Consider the following 18,888-nt stretch of genomic DNA (forward strand, 5'->3'; position numbering starts at 1 on the left):
TGTAGTGTTCTTTTTTGGAGAAATTTTTAAGGATGTAATTACTGTTTTCTGAAATTGTTTCCAGCAACGAAGATGGTCAACGTAAAAATATCTGTAACACTGTATTATACTATTATGTGTCCTGATTACTAATAACAGTTATTTAACCTAGAGGAAGATCTACTTAGCTTTTATTACATGAAAATCTGCTACTTGGAGTTACACTTTCGTGGGAAATGGAAGCTTGACCCGGATGGTAAATTCACTGCTAAGAAGCTCACAGAACAGATAGATGGTCACTTGTTTTCCGCCACAGATTTGGCGCCTATGTTTATTTGGAACCGCTTGGTGCCAAATAAGGTTTCCATTTGCGGTTGTTTGATTTGGAATGATAGATTTGGTATTTACGTTAACTTAAAGCTTTGTCCTTTATGTGAGGAGGATGATGATGAGTCAAGACATCATATCACACATTCATTGTATACAGTTTTGTTAAAAACGTTCGGCTGAAGCTCGAGTTGGTGGAATCTAACTCCCACTAATTGCAGATGCAAATAGGCTTCTAAGTGATTTTTCGTTCTGTAATTCTGTATAGTCGATCCAAGGAAGATGCCACAAATTTTAGGAGATTTCTATATCTATATCTATACACCTTATAATACAAACCGGAAGTTCTTAATTCAACATTTTTTTCTACCCTAAATACCTCTATATACAAATAAAACCTTAGACACTCCTTATCTGTCCACACTGAACACACACAGAAACACAAATATCTCACCATAAACGCCGACCATACGTCGTCAATCACCGCAGTCCATTACCCACGTAGTCATAAATCCCCAAAACCATCACCGTTTAGCCGCCGTAACGCGCGGACATTCATCTAGTACAAATAAATAACTTAATCTTCACTTTTCTAGTTACTTTTTATTAATAGTTTTAAATTTATTTTGGAAATTTAGAACAATGTTGCCTTTAATAGTTTAAGACTTTAAGCTGTTGAGCTGTTCTGCTGTTAGTGATTGGGCCTTTGGTGGGTTTCGCCATAGAGCTCTGACAACTGACAAGTGCAAATAATAAAAGACCTATAGCCCAAATTTATTCGGCCCAATAAATGGTTTATGTACTGTTAGTACTAATTGTGCAGAGTTTCGGATCAAATAAACTAGGGGGCTTTGACGCCCAGCGCTGCGGGACCCCAATTATCACAATTATGCTAAAAAAAAAAAAAGTAATTGAAGAACCTTAGCCCAGGTATCATAATTGAATTATATTTGTTATTGATACAATTTTATAATCAGGAAAAAAAATCGTTAAAAACCAATAATCTGAAAAATATAAAGAATGGAATACAATATGAAAACCACTGTATTATATGTTATTAATATGTGTGACATATCAAATGTTTGATGTATCACCATTTATATTTAAGTAAAACACCATAACGAAAACCATTGTATTATAACTTATTTATATATTTGGTAAAATGTTTGATGTATCAAATTTGTATACATAGATCTAAAATAGCAATTCAAGCAACCACGAAAAAAATACAACCACCTCTGCCCCTCTCCCTTGCTTTGAAGTCGCTACCTCCGAGATTTTAAGTAGTGCACAGTGCACTTTACCCCTTGGGCTAATGTGAAATTTGTTACAGTACAAATTTATCAAGCTCTATATACACGATAGTAAGTATCGTGTGTTGTGGCGGTGAGATGGTGGAGGTGATAGCTAGGTCATACAGTGTGATATGTCATAGAGTGTGATATGTCATAAGAGTTGATAGGTCATAGAGTATGATAGCCAAATACCTTAGTCGTATGGGCTCCGCCTTCGGATTTAAAAATTCGTCGAAAGTATATCGAATGACATCTATAATGAAAGAGCATGAAATTTTAAGAACACCCATATAACTTTTATAATTTATCGATGTACGGTTTTTGAGATAAAAGATTTTGAATCAATTGGAGGAATAAATGATTTATGGAGGAGAGAGAAAACAAATGATTGGTTGAGATTTGAGGAGAGAGAAATGGTGTTAGATAAATAGAGAATTGAAATATGAACATTTTGAGAAAGTAAATATTAAAATTTAAAATATAAACATGGGAGATCTGCTTTATAATATAGTATAGATAAATATAGATATTCATAAAGATCATGGTTATTGTTCATAACAACCATGGTCTTTAATGATTATACAATATTTTCAAAAACGTCATCTTAGTTAGAAGTTGCCTTCTTGGGTGGTTTTATGGAAAATGATCTTACAAGGTTAAGAAAAGCAAGGTTATCATCTTTTGTAGTTGGATAAACTATTCTTGTAAACGAAAACGTCATATCTTTTGTGATGCATGATCGAAGAGATTTATTGCGGCTACATTAATTCCCCGATGTGTAATTAAGTGTTGTCGACACAGATGGGAGACTTTGCAATACATGTCGCAGGCTTCAACTTGACCTCTTTCTAAACGTACCATCCACTACAATAAAACTGAGTTTTTGGGAAAAGCTTCTCAAAATGCTACGCACTATTTTATAGGACATTTCTTTTTAAGCGTTTATATAGAAGGGTTATAATAATTCTCAGTTCTCACCACTTTGAAAGTGTCCCAAATCTTAATATGTCAAAAAAAAATCATGCTAGATTAACAAACATTTTGCAAACTAGTAATTTTTACAAATATAGGTGGCGACATGTGAGAGGTCCAAACGAGAAAGAGAAAGAGAAAGAATACATATAGATCGATGATTTAATTGGTTGAAGTTGTACGTGTTCTTGCCTGCAACAAATACTGAATAAATGAAATACCCACACTATAGGGGGCAAACTTGACCTTCGCTCTAGAAATATAACTTTTTGGGCCCCAAATTTGGATTATATATTTGAATTCTGAATTCATGGACCTTATTTTTTTAGTTCGTCTTCATCACTTAAATCAATAGGACAAGTAACAAAATTAAGTTTTATTTTCTCTCCTTGTGTTTCCTTGATATATTTGTGTAGGGTTTTCGTGCTCAATCTTTCACGCGGCAAACATGATGCCGATAGATCTCCTTGCAATTGTATTCTTTCATATATACATATAGAGTTTCATTAACTGTTTGATAAAGTTCTTTTACTTCTATAAAAAGCAAAGACATATGATATGTCTTACCTCAAAGGCGATCACATGCATTTTTGTTTCGAACGTGACTTAACCTTCGCCACTTGGTTGAGAGACTCTCCATGAAGTCTTATCTAAGAATATATTTTTTAAATTGTCTATGTTGATATTGGAAAATAATTAAATTAATAAGAGGAAAAGAAAAAAACATCACTTACATTGACATATGCAAGAGAGATCTAAGAGTGAACAATGTCAAATGATTATCGAGTGCATATCACATATTTTCTCTGTGCTTTGTAGCTCTTTCATGAAGCAATTAATCTTCTCAAAAGACTTTTACACTCTATCAATATATATGTGGATTGATCCATTAACTATAAAGTTATAGGCTCAAAGTTCTGTAAAAGATTATGTGTATAAAGAAAAAAAAATATAAAACGTGTTTATTTTTGCATTTTAGAAAAATGAAACTTATACAGACCAATTTTAGGCCTATGTTTATAGCATCCCAAATGTTGCGTCCTTGAGCATTTGGACGCCGAACGTTATAGACAGTGGGAGTCCTTGGCCAAGAGTCTTCAGCAAGAAGTCAAGGGACACAAGAAGTGGGGACCAACCGAGCAAGGACTAGTTTCGGGCTTCTTTTTTTTTTTGTTTCTAACGTTTGGTAAGTAAGCATGAACAGATACATAGTTTTCTTAGTATGCTTGGTAGTATTGATTGTATGCAAGGACGGAACTATTATAGGGCAGGGAGGGGTTGTTGCCTCTCCAAAAGTCTGAGTTGTTATAATATATATTCATTAAAACAGAGCATATGAACATTTATGATTTGGTTCAATTGGTTATTCGACTACTTTTGAAGCCTAGATAGTTTGAAATGGTCATAGGTTCAATCCACCCACTTTGATCGCTCCTTCATTTTTCTCCACCTTTTTTTATTTTTAATTTTTATCTTTTCTCCTTTTATTCCTCACAAGATTTCACAATATGTCAATATAGTAAAAGTACTATATAAGTAACGGTATCTATAGTTAAATATTTTATGTAAGTATACATATATATATAATAACTATATTTAGTATACAGATAAATAAAATAACTAAGATTATCTACGTTATTGATAGTTAGAATCAAATACTTATATAGCATTGTAAACTATTAAGGTCTATTTTCAATTAAAACTTTTCAATATCTTTAATGAGCGTAAAGCTTGTACATATAATGCTTGAATTCTTGAAACACTTACTGTATATATGTAATAATCGTGAAAGATCAAACGCTTATTGACCCCCAAAAGAAAGTGTTCAAGTTCCGCCATTGATTGTATGCATTGGGGTTGGAGAAACTGTCTGGTGGCTTGGCAAGGGCAGTACACACGAGGCGACAAAGGAAATCCAACGATCATGCTTGAAGCATTTGGTTCGTATGATTTGTTGATTTGGCATGCTTACTTTGGTCCTACAGGTTCGAACAACGACATCAACGTCCTTAATGAATCAGATTTGGTCGATGATCTACTCCAAGATAGGGCTCTCAAAATCCAATATACTATTAACGGCGAAGAGTTTACGAATAGATATTATCTAGCTGACGGTATATCCTGAATGGGTCACACTAGTCAAGTCTTTTAAATGTCTGATGGACCCAAAAACTACAAAGTTCAAGCGCTACCAAGAGGCTGCAAGAAAGGATGTCGAACGAGCTTTCGGGGGTGCTTCAAGGTCGTTGGACAATCCTTAATCATAATATCCACCCATATTCGGTAAACAAAATAAAAACATATTGTCTACGCTTATGTCATTGTACATAACATGATTGTTAAAGACAAGGGTAGCGCAATTTCTGACATTGAGGAAGATTATTTGGCTGATCCAACTAATATGCCAACACGTACGTGGGATGAAAGGGTTGCAACGCAAATGCGGGTCTTCGCGAAGTTACGTGATAGAAGGACGCACCATCGACTTCGCAATGCCCTAGTGGAACATGTTTGGAACCTTCGAAAAATTATCGTCAACGTTGACGAGGTTTTTTTTATTATGTCTAGTTTGGTAATATTTTTTTGCTATCATTAGTGTAACATCCTAAAACTTTTTAGGCCAATGAAAATTAACCTTTATTATAAATTTGCCTTTAAAACAGTTTCCAAGTATTTTATTTTTGAATACTAGATTTAATTAGTTGGACCTTTAACGGATAACGGGTAAATTACCCACAAAATATGGAAGGGTTATGGCATCACATGAGAGTGCCAGCCTCCCATCTCCTTCCTTAGTCACCATTCCACCATTTTTATTTTCTTTCTTTTCAAAACCTCCTCAACCTCATTCAATCTAATTTCAATCCTCTAATTCAATTAAGAATTCAATCTAGATCAACAAGAATAATAATAATCTCCTATCATCTAAGAATTTTAAAGTGGGGATTTGAGTGTGGTGGTGATGGCCAGAAATTATGCAGGAGAAGGAGAAGAAATTGTGATTTGAATCTTTGATTTTATTCCTTAATCCCTTAAGGTAAAGACTTTCTAACCTAATTTTGATTTTTTTTTTTTAAATTAGGGTTCTTACTATTAATTGAATTGAGAAATTTGGGGGTTTTTACTTATATTGAGTTAATTGCTATAATACAAGTTAGGGTTCTTGATATTTAACCAAATTAGGGGTTTCTAGTTGGCTAGCATGGAAGTTTAGATGATTGTTAATGAAAACGAGATGTGACAGCTTTGGTTACTGATTTTGTCGTGGGTAAAACACCCTTGTAGCAGATTATTCACTTTTTGAGTCCTAAAAAGAAAATGTAGATTTATGTGTTAAGTTGAAGTGGCCACTGGAATGAGTTTAAAATGTGGAGTAAAACTCGAGATATGGATTTTTGAAGTCAGTGTGGTCATTCTGAATTTTCAGCAAAAATGATTTTGTGCCAGTTTTTAAAACGAGTATATCACACTGATACGGGTCAAATATTGTGTTGGTCACTGAAGATAAAATGTACCTAAATGTGTTAAGTAGACGTGGCCACTGGAATGAGGTCAAAATATGGTGTAGAACTTAAGTTACAATCATTTGAAGTCGATAAGGTCAAATCTGTTTTGTCAGTAAGAACAACAACTGTTTGTGTTTTTAAAATGACCAGAACTCACTCTTGAGGGACAATTCACATATTGGTCACTAAATATAAAATGTAGGTATATGTGTCATCTAAATTTGGCCACTAGAATCAAGTAAAAAGAGTGAGTAGAATGTGAGTTATGCTTGTTTCAAGTCTACTTGGTCAAATATGAAAATGACGATTTTGGTACGAAAGTAAGTTTTGGTCAAATGAAAATGATATAAGAGATACATGTTGAATAAACCAACCCAAGAATAATATAAGATTGTAAATGATGGGTTGGGTGTTGAAATGCTAGTGATTATGGCTAGACGGCCTAGTATGTGATTGATGATCGTATATGCATTTGTGTTTTGTTGCTAGGTTGAAGCATACATATTTTTTGTTCTTGCGGTCATCTTGATTTATGATTTTGGTTGTCGCAGAGGAGGTGATTTTTCTTGCATACTTTTATATATGTCTTGGGTCAATTACCATATGATGGCGGATTCCGTGTGTGGTAATTGATTTAACGTTGAGCCTAAGTAATGGCCGTCTTTGATTACAGGCCTAAATAGTGGCTATAGTCCATGTGGGACATAGCTCATGTAGAGCATTGATATTGTTTAGTGAGATTGTAATCATTTGCTTATATGGATCTATGTAATGCGTTGACACAAATTTGAGTATTATAGACATGGCACGACGGTGTCATAGTCTATATGCAATAGACCTTTGTGCATTGCCCCCATTCGTGTGTATAAATGTATGCAAGATTATTCACTAAGCTTTGCTTACTTTTAGTTGTATACCCTTTTTATAGGTTGTTCCGGTTATGGAAACAAAGGCAAGTAATATAAAGATTAAAGTTGAATTGTAAAGTTTAAAGCATATCATATTCGCGGTAAAATGGTATTGTGGCTAGAACCAGTAGTGGCCCTCTTGATCTTGGCTCGTGATATGTCATTTTGTTAAAGTTATTTTTTATGTAAAGTGTTGGAGTCAAGAAGTTCTTAGTTTTTTATAATGGGTCATTTTGTATAGTAATGTAATGATTATCGTTAGATGTATTTTGAAAAATTATTATTCGTAACAGGTTTTTGATGTCGATTTTACGAACGGGTCATGCCGAAATTTCTAATTTTTGTGAGTTGTCTTTTATAACGAGTTTTGGTAAATGTATTTGTCCAGATTTATAATTGAGTACATTCCTTTCTAAAAAAAAAATCTTATAAAATGGTCGAGTCGAGTTTGTTTTTTTTCAATTAGGATCGTAACTTTTTTTAATAAATGTTGTAATGTTTTATTAATAATAAAAGTATTTATTTGAATGGTGTTTTTGTTAATTAAAAAAATTTATAAAAGAACTGATGATGTGTCGAATAAGTTCCAAGAAGCTGTCTTTATAAGTAAGGAGAGCTTTGAAGGAAGTTCTGGATAATGTAGCGTTAAGCGGAGAGACAAGAAGCTAGAGGATTGCTTCCTTTTAAAACCGACATTATAGTTGTTCTATTCTCCAATTTCATATTGAAATGTTAAAGATAAGATTTTAGTTGCTAAATATCTAAAAGTTATACGCACCTTAATTATTTTTAATCATATATAATGTTATGTTAAAACCTATCATCTACGATGTATTATTGTTTTCCTTTTTTTAAAAAAATATCTTTTTTATAGAAAAAAAAAAAAAACTTTTGACCCACTCCAAAGAAAAAGGGGTTGCATGTTGGGGAGGGACTAAACGTCTCTAGTCTCTACGTGTCAATGAAAGGGTCCGGGTCTACAAAAGTAAAGTGATGCCCAGATGAGACAAGTGGACGAGCATGACATGACATGGCTAAGCACGTGAAGAGGTCATAGGCATTACCTGTTAGCTTCTATGGGCTTCTGGGCCCCTTTCTCATTCAATTATCTTGGGCCTTAGTAATAACTTTATCTATCACATTGAGTCATTGATAGTTTTCTTTCTTTTGGTGTTTTGCATACTACCTTTCCTCTGATTTTGACGTCTGTTAATATCCTCACTTCTTTTGGAAGCAACTATGTTTATATGATGATGATTTTTATGGAAACACAGAAACAAAGTCTATCAATCTATTTTTCTCTTTTCATCCCTTTGAGATTTGAGTCGATGTGAAAATATCCACTTTTTGTGCTATTTTTGACTTAACAACACGAAGTACCTAATTTAATTTTAGACGCCATGTCGATATATAAAAATTTGCTATTAAAAACAATGTTATTAAATGTACAATGAAATATTATGAGTGTTTTGTTTTGACATGTACACATAAGCGTGGATGGATATAGCATGAGACAATGTGGATAGAAATTTAATACTATGTATTTTTTTTTCAAATTAAGGATATATTTATAACTTTATCTTTATAAAAAGTTAATTATAAGAAATAAATATGAATCATAAGACTTTTAAATTTACCGTCTTGCTCAAAGTTTTCCAAGATTATATGCTATTGAGGAAAACAAAGATTGTTTTATTAACTCTTGCTGGAATGACTCGGGCTGGAAATAGACTTGGCGTCGTCCTTTAATGTATTCTCGTGAGCTTCAAATGCTTAAAGACTTGGCTGCTAAACTTCCATCTTCTTTGGAGTGTACCGTTGAAGACAAGTGGACTTGGAAATTTAAAGGTAAAAATGCTTTTTCAGTTGCTCTGATCCGTAAATGTCTAGATCATCATAGGCTGCCCATTAATAACAACGAGGAAATTCAACACCCGCTTTGCGAGTTGCAATAATCGTGGATGCGCGATGACGCGGGTAAATGAAAATATATTTATTTAAAGGGAATGTCACAATTACGTCAAAAAAAATCACACGATAGGCAAAAAGGGGTTAAAAAAATCTACCAAAAAAATATAAATACAGTTAGAACATATAGTAAAAAATAAAACAAATTGTTCAAAAAAATAAAACAAAAAAAAAAATTAAAAATCAAAGGTTTAAAAAAAAGATGTAAGAAAAAAAAATTTAAAAACATATATAAAAACAATTAAACAAAAACTTAAAATAATCAAAATATTATAAAAGAAAAAAAATTAAGTGTAGAAAATATAAAAAAAATAAATGTCAAAAAATACTTAAAAAATAATAATAATAATAAAAAGCAATAAATTACAGTATAATTTTAGGGGTAGAAAGAATAAGAAACCAAGAGGAGCTGGAAAGAAAAAGGAAAAACGAGAAGGGGCAAAATGAAAAAACTTTTACAAAAATTTGAAGAAGGGTTTTAAACCTGTGACCTCCACCCTTAAAGGTATAAGCTTCACCTGCTCCAACAACGTTTTTTTTCAATTAGTATATGGCATGCATTATATATATATATATATATATATGAAACGCACGGTAAAAGACAACAAAGCACTGTTCATATTTATTTGGAGACTTAGAAGAGATATTTTTCCAACGTCCATTTATCTTTTTGCCAAAGGTGTAGACATTTTGTCCTGCAATTGCGTTATGTGTTCAAATGGAAAGGAATTTTCTCTTTAAAAAATGTAAGTTCAAGTTCGATTTGAGACTATTTATTAGTGGCTGGTGAAATATAAAATTCATGATAAGAGTTATAATGATATCTTGGATTGGCGTAATAATTTGAAACTTACTAGTAAGATTCGTCAAAGACTTGAAGCGATATTGTATGGTGGTGGTACATTTGGAAAGTTAGAAACAACAAATATCATAATGGTTCAAATAAAAGCTGCTTGGATACTTTTAACTCTATTGTGTCGACTTCTTTTCTTTGGATAAATCATCGTGAGTCTAAAAGGTACTTGACTTGGGAATCTTGGAACACGAGTCGTTTGGGAGCTGATCATTGATTCAGTGGTTTTGTTTTTTTTCCTTGGAACTTGTTTGGGGTTGCAACAAAAACACCACGAAGTGAAAATCGGTGGCTCAGCCTTCGTTGGTGGGGGTTTTTCTTATGTCTTTGTCATAAGTATTTTTAACCATTTTGTAACCTTAGCAGTTGAAGTTTCAAGATTGGTCTAGTCTGTGAAATTTGTGCATTTATAGATCTTGTACATTCGAGTGCTACTACCTTGTTAGTATTCTTGTTATGTTTAATAATAAAATTTTATTGCCGTTAAAAATAATAATAAAAAAAAAATCTACCGTCTTTAAATATTTATTTTGGTTCTGTCTCTGCACATAAGGTGTAAAATCACAACCTAGCCCCAATCCAAACATGATACATGGAATTAAATGGTTCAAAACTTACAAGTTACAACACATCAATCGCAACTTGAAAAGACATTTAGAGGGTACCCAGTGGAAGGGACTCATCCACCAAAGACTAGCCCCAGTCAGTGCCACATCAACAAAAAACACTCCAAGGACTAATCTCCCCAAAATGTACCCAATGGACTCATCCACTAAAGACTAGTCTTGGATCCACCAATTATTTAATTCTACCATTTTATCTAATTATTTAATAATAATAATAGAAAGTACTATTATTTAGAGAAATAAAAGTTTATTTATTTTAGGGTTAATTTTAAATAAATATTAAAGTTAAGAGTAAAAATTGAAAAATAACAGAAGACAAAAGTTGGAAGAAACCACAATTCCCCATCATCTTCTTCATTCTAGAGGTGCCGTCTTCTTCTTTTTTCTTTTTACCGGTCGCCAGAAAAAATGGTTGTTATTTTCTTTTTTTATATACAGAACACACACATATATGTATTTATATATATTTATATGGGAAAGAAAAAGAAAAAAAAAACACTCGCTCTTACTCGTCCCTCCAGAAACGAAAACATCGGACGAACCAGGAACGAGTCCCATTTAATGGTGTGGACTCGACCCTCTACACCAGACGAGCCCAGAGACGAACCTATTGGGTACCCTCTTATTGCAGCTTGAGAAGATTTTAATCCTATTTTTGATAGTTAACTCTATAGCTTTTTAACTGTAGTTAGAGAGAGAGCCTAGAGTTATCGTTTAGTAAGCGAAAAAATACATCGATTTTATGAAGATTGCTATCTTGAACAAAACAAAACAGTGTTGACAAGACAAGTAATTAACTTATTTGACCTCGCTTCAAGAGGAAAACATAAACCCCTCATAAAATGCTTGATTGAAGTTTTATATGTCAAAATTCTTCAGAACATGAATTAATATACGGCAATTTGTTATAAAAATTTTTATAAGTATGACTGTATGAAATCTAAACGCAATTTATTTAAAACAAACTTTCAACCAAGATAGATTGTCGACACACGTTTGTGCAAGATTCATGATTTTGGTTTTGGTTTCTTGTGTTTACGAAATAGCAAGGAAATTGTTGGTTTATAGAAGTCATTTTCCATCAATGGACCATTAATTTTAGAAACGAACAAAATCTATATGCTTTGTTGGTTGCTTTTACAACCTCCCATTTCTAAGTCTCTATGTGCAATTGTGCATTTTGGCTACACTAATTACATTCAATCAAGCTTCTCTTGTTTTGGTATGACAAAAGGCAAAAACTAGGAAGCTCATGGGTACCTTTCACCTTTTTATTCCCCATCAATAATTCCTTATTTCTTGGTATGAGTCTAATATTTGAGTTGATCTTTTTCAATATTTTTGTTTTTTCATGCAACGATATTTTGGGGAAAAAACGTAGAAGGCAAACAAAACATATTTCTTAGAACACACACAAGGTTGATTTGATTTTTTTTTTTTTTAATTTCTAATGAAAACTGATAATGTTTGGTTGTTACTAATAGAGATGGATCGTATCAGTATAAGAAGTGATAATCGAATCCTTGATATCTTTTATCAAAAATAAAGGGTTTTTCAACTGATTAACTTTTTTTGTGTTAAAATAAAGACGTAAAAACTTTTAATGTTTTTTATATGTAACACGATATTTTTTGACATGCCTATCATTTTGCTAACTTTCATTTTCTTTAAACAATTCAATACTAGTAATCATGACTAACAAGTAACAATATTGACTCGAGTATGTGTTGTTGACTTACGTAAGTACGTAACAAGTCTCGACCCGAAATCTACGTCACACGTTTAGTTTTTTCAACCAGTTTAATATTGGGCCATATCAATATTTAATTAGGAAGATATATAATTAAGAACAGTATCAATGGAGCATATAATTGTAGGTCCTATAAACAATTGTCACTAGTGAACATGAAAGTCGACTAACCATAAATAATTCAATTAGGGTGTTTCTAGAGCCATGCACATGTGTAATAGCTCATCACCATCCAAATACCAAGGATCTCATAGTCACATATATTTATTTTTAGGAAAAGAGGATCTCATAATTTCAATCAAATATGTTCAAACCAAAGTTTAGATAAGATTTTATGTACTTTTATAAGAGGAATATCATATGTTAGAATGAATGCATGCAACAAAATCAATGTTAAAACATGAAGAGAGATAAAGGGTGAATAACACATGTTAAATGATAAAACGTTTAGGTTTATTATTAAGTAAATAATAATGACGTATCATTAGTAGCTTGTTACATGCATAAAAACTAATACTGATATATCAAAAGCAACTTTTGATTTTGCATATAATAATGCATCACAATACATTTTGGTGACTATTTTATTTATTTTAATTTCATAACTATTTTATGGGTTTTGTTAATGAAAGTTTTTAAGGTTAAATTAAATTTATATTTTGTTATGAAAAATTCAGAATGATTATTGATACATAAAATATTTATAATGGGGAATGATATATTTACAACAATTATTTGTCATCTACAACAATTTATGATTTACGTAGTTGTAAACTATGCAATAAAATATGTAAATTTGTTGTAAATGGCTAATAATTGTTAGATATATGACTTCCGCTTTTTTTTACTCGTATTTGAATAAAATTTGTACAAATTATATATTACGAGTATACTATATTGTGTATATAGTCAAGTGGATTCACTCTGTCTGTCTGAATTCATATACATACACTTCTATAAAATCTAAACCAGCGGTGCCACCATCAACTGTTCCTCCTTGTCCATTAACCCTCTTAAAACCCAACTCATTTTTCCATTCAAATTCACCTTCAATCTCCAAGGTATGTCCTCCTTTTCTTTTCTTTTTCCTCTCTTTCTATATTTTCTCACAACACACACACACATACATATATGTTTCTGTGTAGCTCTTTTGTATATAGTACTATTATGAGTATGAATATATGTGTTGTTTTTTTAAGAATGAGGTTGGATTATATTGTGGGTTTTTGTTTTGGCAAGTGGGGTTTTGCCTTTTTAGGCTGTTTTTGTCTGCTCTCTTATTTTAGGGGGTATTCAGTCTAGCTGATGAGCTTATTACCTTATATTTTTTTGTAAGCCCTTTTTTTAGTTATTTTCTGGCTTACAACCTTCCATGATTCCATGACTTAAATTTTTGTAAATTTGAAAAATTAGATTGTAAGCTAGAAATAAAGTCACTAAAAATGTTATGCAAAGTATAAGTTGGATATAATGAAGTCTAGTATGTGGATTAGTCTGTTATGTTTTGATTTATTTATACTTATGATAAGATGCATCAAGTGAGATTAAATTTGTGGTAGTTATGATTAGTTTTATGCTAGTTGCTAATGAGAAATTTGCGTCATAGATGTACAACACTTCTTTAGTTTATACAACTTTTTGGTTATACACGATAGGTAGAAGTAGGACGCAGCACGATATTTATGTGTATTGTATGAATTTTTGCGTATGACTAAGTTTGGGCGTGTACATACGACATTTTGTTGTCCGATGTGGCGAAAATTGCTGAACATTATATACATGTGTCAAATGCATAATATAGTGAAATGATATTCGAAGTCTTTGATTTATAGGTATATGGACACCAATGGCCCAACGCATCATATTGATGTTAGTCCAAAAATGTGTGTTGCTTGTGTTGCTAAAATGGTCATAAAATGATAAGAGATTCATATGGTCAAGATTGAACTAGTTGCCAATTGCTTAATTATTCGATTTTTTTTTTCATTTAAACGATTAAAGAAACTCTTACATGACTCTTAAAATTGATGACATTTGTAAGTGTTTATCTACAAGTTTTTATATATATGAAAACCACACTGGTCTATTATTATTGACCTTTAGAAAGCATAATTAACGCTGGTCATTTTTGTGTTATATTCAGGTTCAAATCAATATGGGCCTCTCATCGTACTCAAACCCTTCTGATGCGGGAATCATGTGTGTGATTCTAGTTAAGACGGCCGTGTCTATATCTATCATGAAGGAGCTGCTTCGGTCCATCCTACGTTTCATCGGTTTTCGCATGGCATCATGGGATGAGTTTTCAAGTCAATCCCTCACAGAACCAGTCGAAGGCCGAGGAAGCCCTTCAAAAAGCTACATGGATGAGTTCAGAAGCCGGACCCCTACTCTTCGGTACGAGTCCCTTTCTTGCACCACAAAACAAGAATGTTCTGTTTGCTTGGTTGAGTTCAAACCAGATGCAGAGATAAATTGTCTCTCGTGTGGACATGTTTTCCATAAATCTTGCCTTGAGAAATGGTTAAACTACTGGAACATAACTTGCCCTCTTTGTAGAAACCACATAATGGCACCCACAGAAATGGAAGAAAACACTTGCCCTATGTGAACATTTTAGACAAACGTCTAGTGTTTATTCGTCATTTTTAGGTGTGTTAGTGTACAGGATGAGTCCATATTAGTGGCCCATATGCACTTTGTAAATATTGAATCTGTATGGTTTCCGGTGTCATATGCATCTGAGAAACTGAAAAGCTATGTCTTTTCGCTTTTGTTATAGTCATATTTAGAAAAACGATGTTTATCATGTTTAGCTAAGTTAGTGCACATGGTAGAGTCAGTTTTCATTATGCACTTAGTGTACATGTATCAACTCTGTATGGTTTCCGGTGTCGTATGCATCTGAGAAGCTGAAAAGTGTTGTCTTTTCGCTTTTGTTATAGTTGAATTAGAAAAAGCGATGTTTTATCAACATATTAATGAATGTATTACATATATATTTCAATACAAGTACTAGATCTATTAGCATTCCCTGGACCGTTTGGTTCGTTTGATGTCATTGGTAGTGTTACCTAACTGATAAAGGTTTGCACCAACGGACACAGTTCTCCTGTTTCCTAACTCAGACAGATTAGACCCAACCGATGCACTGTTACGGTGGCGGCGGCATCTAAAGGAACCCGCATGAGTAGTAGGAGCGCACAAGCAACTAGCCTTCGTAGATGATTTTTTAGTGGTTGGGGAAGATGGGTTTGATATCGATACTGTTGTCATGTTCACATCATCTTCTAGAGAGAGTTCTCGTAGATCAACCTTTAGTTGTTTAGCTGGCTGCTCTGCAGCCGTGGTTTTGCCGTCTGACATGTTTGTCAAGAAATCGGTCTAATTTGAGACCACAGAACAACGGCACAAACCTGGCAGATCAGATGAAACAAATAGGACCATTTAATGTTACTAGAAATCATAATTGTTTGAACCCATAATGTAGATTCGATCAAATGCAAACACAGGATGCATGTTGCCATGTTTCATGTTTGTGTTTGCATTTGACAGTTACATGCCAAATACAAAAACATGAGAGCAGCCGTGTTAGCAGTTGACATTATTAGGATTGTAAGAAAAAAAGAACAAGATAGGATTATGAGAGAAAAAATGGAAAAGAAATTTGGAGATGATTTACCTTTTGTGGTAATGGCAATAATCTTGGTTGTTCTTCCACCTTCTATTGTTTATGGATAAAGTCCCAGATAAAGATGGAAGGATGAACAATCAAGGTGTCCTTTTTGGGAGGTTTGATTTTCTATAACAAATAATTCTCCCTTGTTTGCTCTTTCTTTTAGAGATCCTGTGGTTACTATAATCCCTGTTTTATGCACCACAAAATGTTACCCCTCATTTTTTGGTAAATTTTGTACCAAATTTAAACACCAACTCAATCATTAGAAATCAAGGTAATTCAATAATATGAGATTATACTACTTTAAGATCAAATATCCTAGGCTAAGAACAAACGACATATACGTATATGGCTTATTGATCTAGAACTTCTAAAAACTTGACAATGAGCTGTTAAAACATGGGTTGATATAGTTAGAATATCGAAATGGATCGTTATACACAAAAACATAAATGAATGAAATGATATGTTTAGTAATGAAAACAGTACGGCGTGCACATTAGTTGATCCTTGAATACTTGGTAGAAGTTCAATGATCGGGCGTTTGAATTTCCTCGATCATTGTTAGTGACGGGGAGAAATGTACTTTCTTCTTCCTCAACCCTCTATCGTTCGAGCTCTTCTTCTTCATCATCTTCCCTTTATCCTCCACAACATTTGAACTATTCCTAGTTTTGGACTCAATCCCTTTGAAACGAACACGACGAGTAACTGGTTTAGACTTACATGTGGACAAAGATTTGCTAGAACCTGTATCACTGTCTTGACTAATCAAGCCATTTGTTATGTCAAGGCTTTGTCTCTGCATGCGCCTACGAAGTTTCTTCACTGTCCTGATTGGCACAACATAGTATTTCTGCCCTGGGACGAGAATCTCCTCAGGCTGGACTAAGGAGTCCCATGGTCGTTGAAATATATCTGGCCGTGCCAATACAAAATTCGGATATTTGTCCATGATCCAAGCTGCAGGAAACGCCATGTAGTAGCGGTCAACCACACCGCCTGCATGGATGATCTGCAGGATCAATGGCTTTTCTGCTTTAGCAATGTCTTTATTTTTAGGATCAGGATCAGGGTTTGGAGGAAGGTTGTGATTCTTAGAACCAAAAAATTTTAGTAGCATGCTAATGAAACAGCTTTTGGATGTTTACAATAATGTGGAGCCGTGTAGATACGCAGTGACTTATAGAAACAATAATCGATGAATACAAAGAGACTCCAACAGTTGAATTATGGATGTAGATGCTTGCCGTAGCGACCTGCAAATTATTATTGAATGAAGATGAGATCGAGGCAGCAGTCAAGAAGAAGCAGGCTCTAGATTTGTCTTTTTGCTGGTGTATGTGTTATCTTGACAGGAGGCAAAATTTAAGAACAACAAAACATGACCATGAATGACCTGTAAATGTTGCTGCAGATGTCCCCGAGATGATTATATGCAAGCAGCAAAGCTCAGCTGCAACATTTTTAGTTTAACTCTTTCTTTCTTATTAGTATTCACTAATGAAATTGAGTAGGTATTTTCAATTCCTTTTCAAATGGATAAATAGACACTAGTATTTTGTCTTATGATGATCAGATTTGCTTCAGTTTAATAATATATAATACGCACATCAAAACAACGGTAATTCCAAACAACAATCATTTTGCCAGTCTAAGAGCCCTATCTTAACAAATTTTACTGATACTATAAAGACATATTTTAACATAAACATCATTCTGACTTATTTTCTCTTGCAGAAGTTGTGGGCATTATGTGACAATATCATGGTTGCATTTCAAGAATGTATCGTGTAAGGATGAATCATGGTAATACAGTAGCAATGCAGCCTGCAGTTATGACTGTTATCCCAAGAATTAGTATTAGTGATGTGTATCTGGCATACGTTAACCATTAGCTCATTACCTGAACCAGCTGCCAACGGTAACCTTGTGCACCTTATGTTCTGTTTATGAGATATACGCATTATTTAACATTGCCATACCAAAAGTACGTTTAAGTTGGTAGTATGGGCTATATAATGTTGGGGTTATTCTAATATAATAATATGTTAACTAAGAAATTCTATTTACAGATTCACTTTCTGGATGTTTAGGCCCTTACAAATATAAAAAAACTATGGTTTTTCTAGGTATAGTTATTTTTCGAGTATACTAATAAACCATGAACCTCTAAAATCCCCCCCTCCCTTCATAGTCGGTGGCCCTGAGCGGTCTCCCGTATAGCAAAATCCTCCCCTGTCTTTTGGTTATTCAAATTGTTCCAAGTGAATATGGTATTGGTCGAGGCAAGGGAAGGTTTGACCACACAACTCTTTCATGTCGCCTACAAAAGACAGCTAATTACTAAAGATGTTATGCACATGTTCGGCTTCATAAGGGTTGGATAAGATAGTACAGATGCTGTTGTTCTTATATAAAGATACCGTCAATGCTTGGAGGACTGGTTCGTCTCATTCTACTTGGTGCCGCTCCTTTAGCTGGAAGGACACGGTGATTTATTAATGTCTGCATAAGGTAAATACAATGTAGCAAAAAGGAACATATATTGAGATGCCCGGGACATCCACTTTATGGTGTACTTATTTAGTTATTTGGACTACGCATTTGTATATTTGTCATGAGTATAATACTAGTCATTTGCCACCTTTTTGGTTCTTTGCATATGGATTTTTTAGGAGAGGCTTAACAAATCCAGATATGAAGCCAATAATTAACTTTTCATATATAGATCCTATGCGAATTCTTTTTGGATCTAATGTGTATATCACGTTGTACTAGAATATCAATACTCCCCAGAAATTTCCTTTACTTTTTTGGGTATCTTTTTGTCCTTATCCGACCCTTTTATAGCCACCTTTGTCCTTTGATATGTATACCTAGTCAAGTTCAAACCACCCGAGACTTGTGAGGATATCATGAGATTTGACCACCTGGTCATCTCGGTGATGGTTATTACTCATAATCCATATGTACATTTAGAAACAAAAGGAAAGAAAAAATACAAGAATTTCTAACTAGAGAA

General features: G+C 33.4%; 1 protein-coding gene across 2 annotated transcripts; it reads left to right on the top strand.

The window, feature by feature from the left end:
- Positions 1–13,119: 13,119 nt before the first annotated feature.
- On the top strand, positions 13,120–15,216 carry LOC122596213 (probable E3 ubiquitin-protein ligase XERICO). Of its 2 annotated transcripts, none has more exons than XM_043768754.1 (2): positions 13,120–13,245; positions 14,328–15,216. In XM_043768754.1, exon 2 carries the CDS (start codon positions 14,340–14,342, stop codon positions 14,793–14,795), a length of 456 nt encoding a protein of 151 aa, XP_043624689.1. In that variant the 5' UTR covers positions 13,120–13,245; positions 14,328–14,339; the 3' UTR covers positions 14,796–15,216. The 2 variants fall into 2 exon arrangements, with proteins under 2 accessions (XP_043624689.1, XP_043624688.1); XM_043768753.1 differs by lacking the exon at positions 13,120–13,245 and adding an exon at positions 13,705–14,220.
- The last annotated feature ends 3,672 nt before the right edge of the window (positions 15,217–18,888 follow it).

This window comes from Erigeron canadensis, chromosome 4, assembly GCF_010389155.1.
Source record: "Erigeron canadensis isolate Cc75 chromosome 4, C_canadensis_v1, whole genome shotgun sequence".
Classification (NCBI taxonomy): Eukaryota; Viridiplantae; Streptophyta; class Magnoliopsida; order Asterales; family Asteraceae; genus Erigeron; species Erigeron canadensis.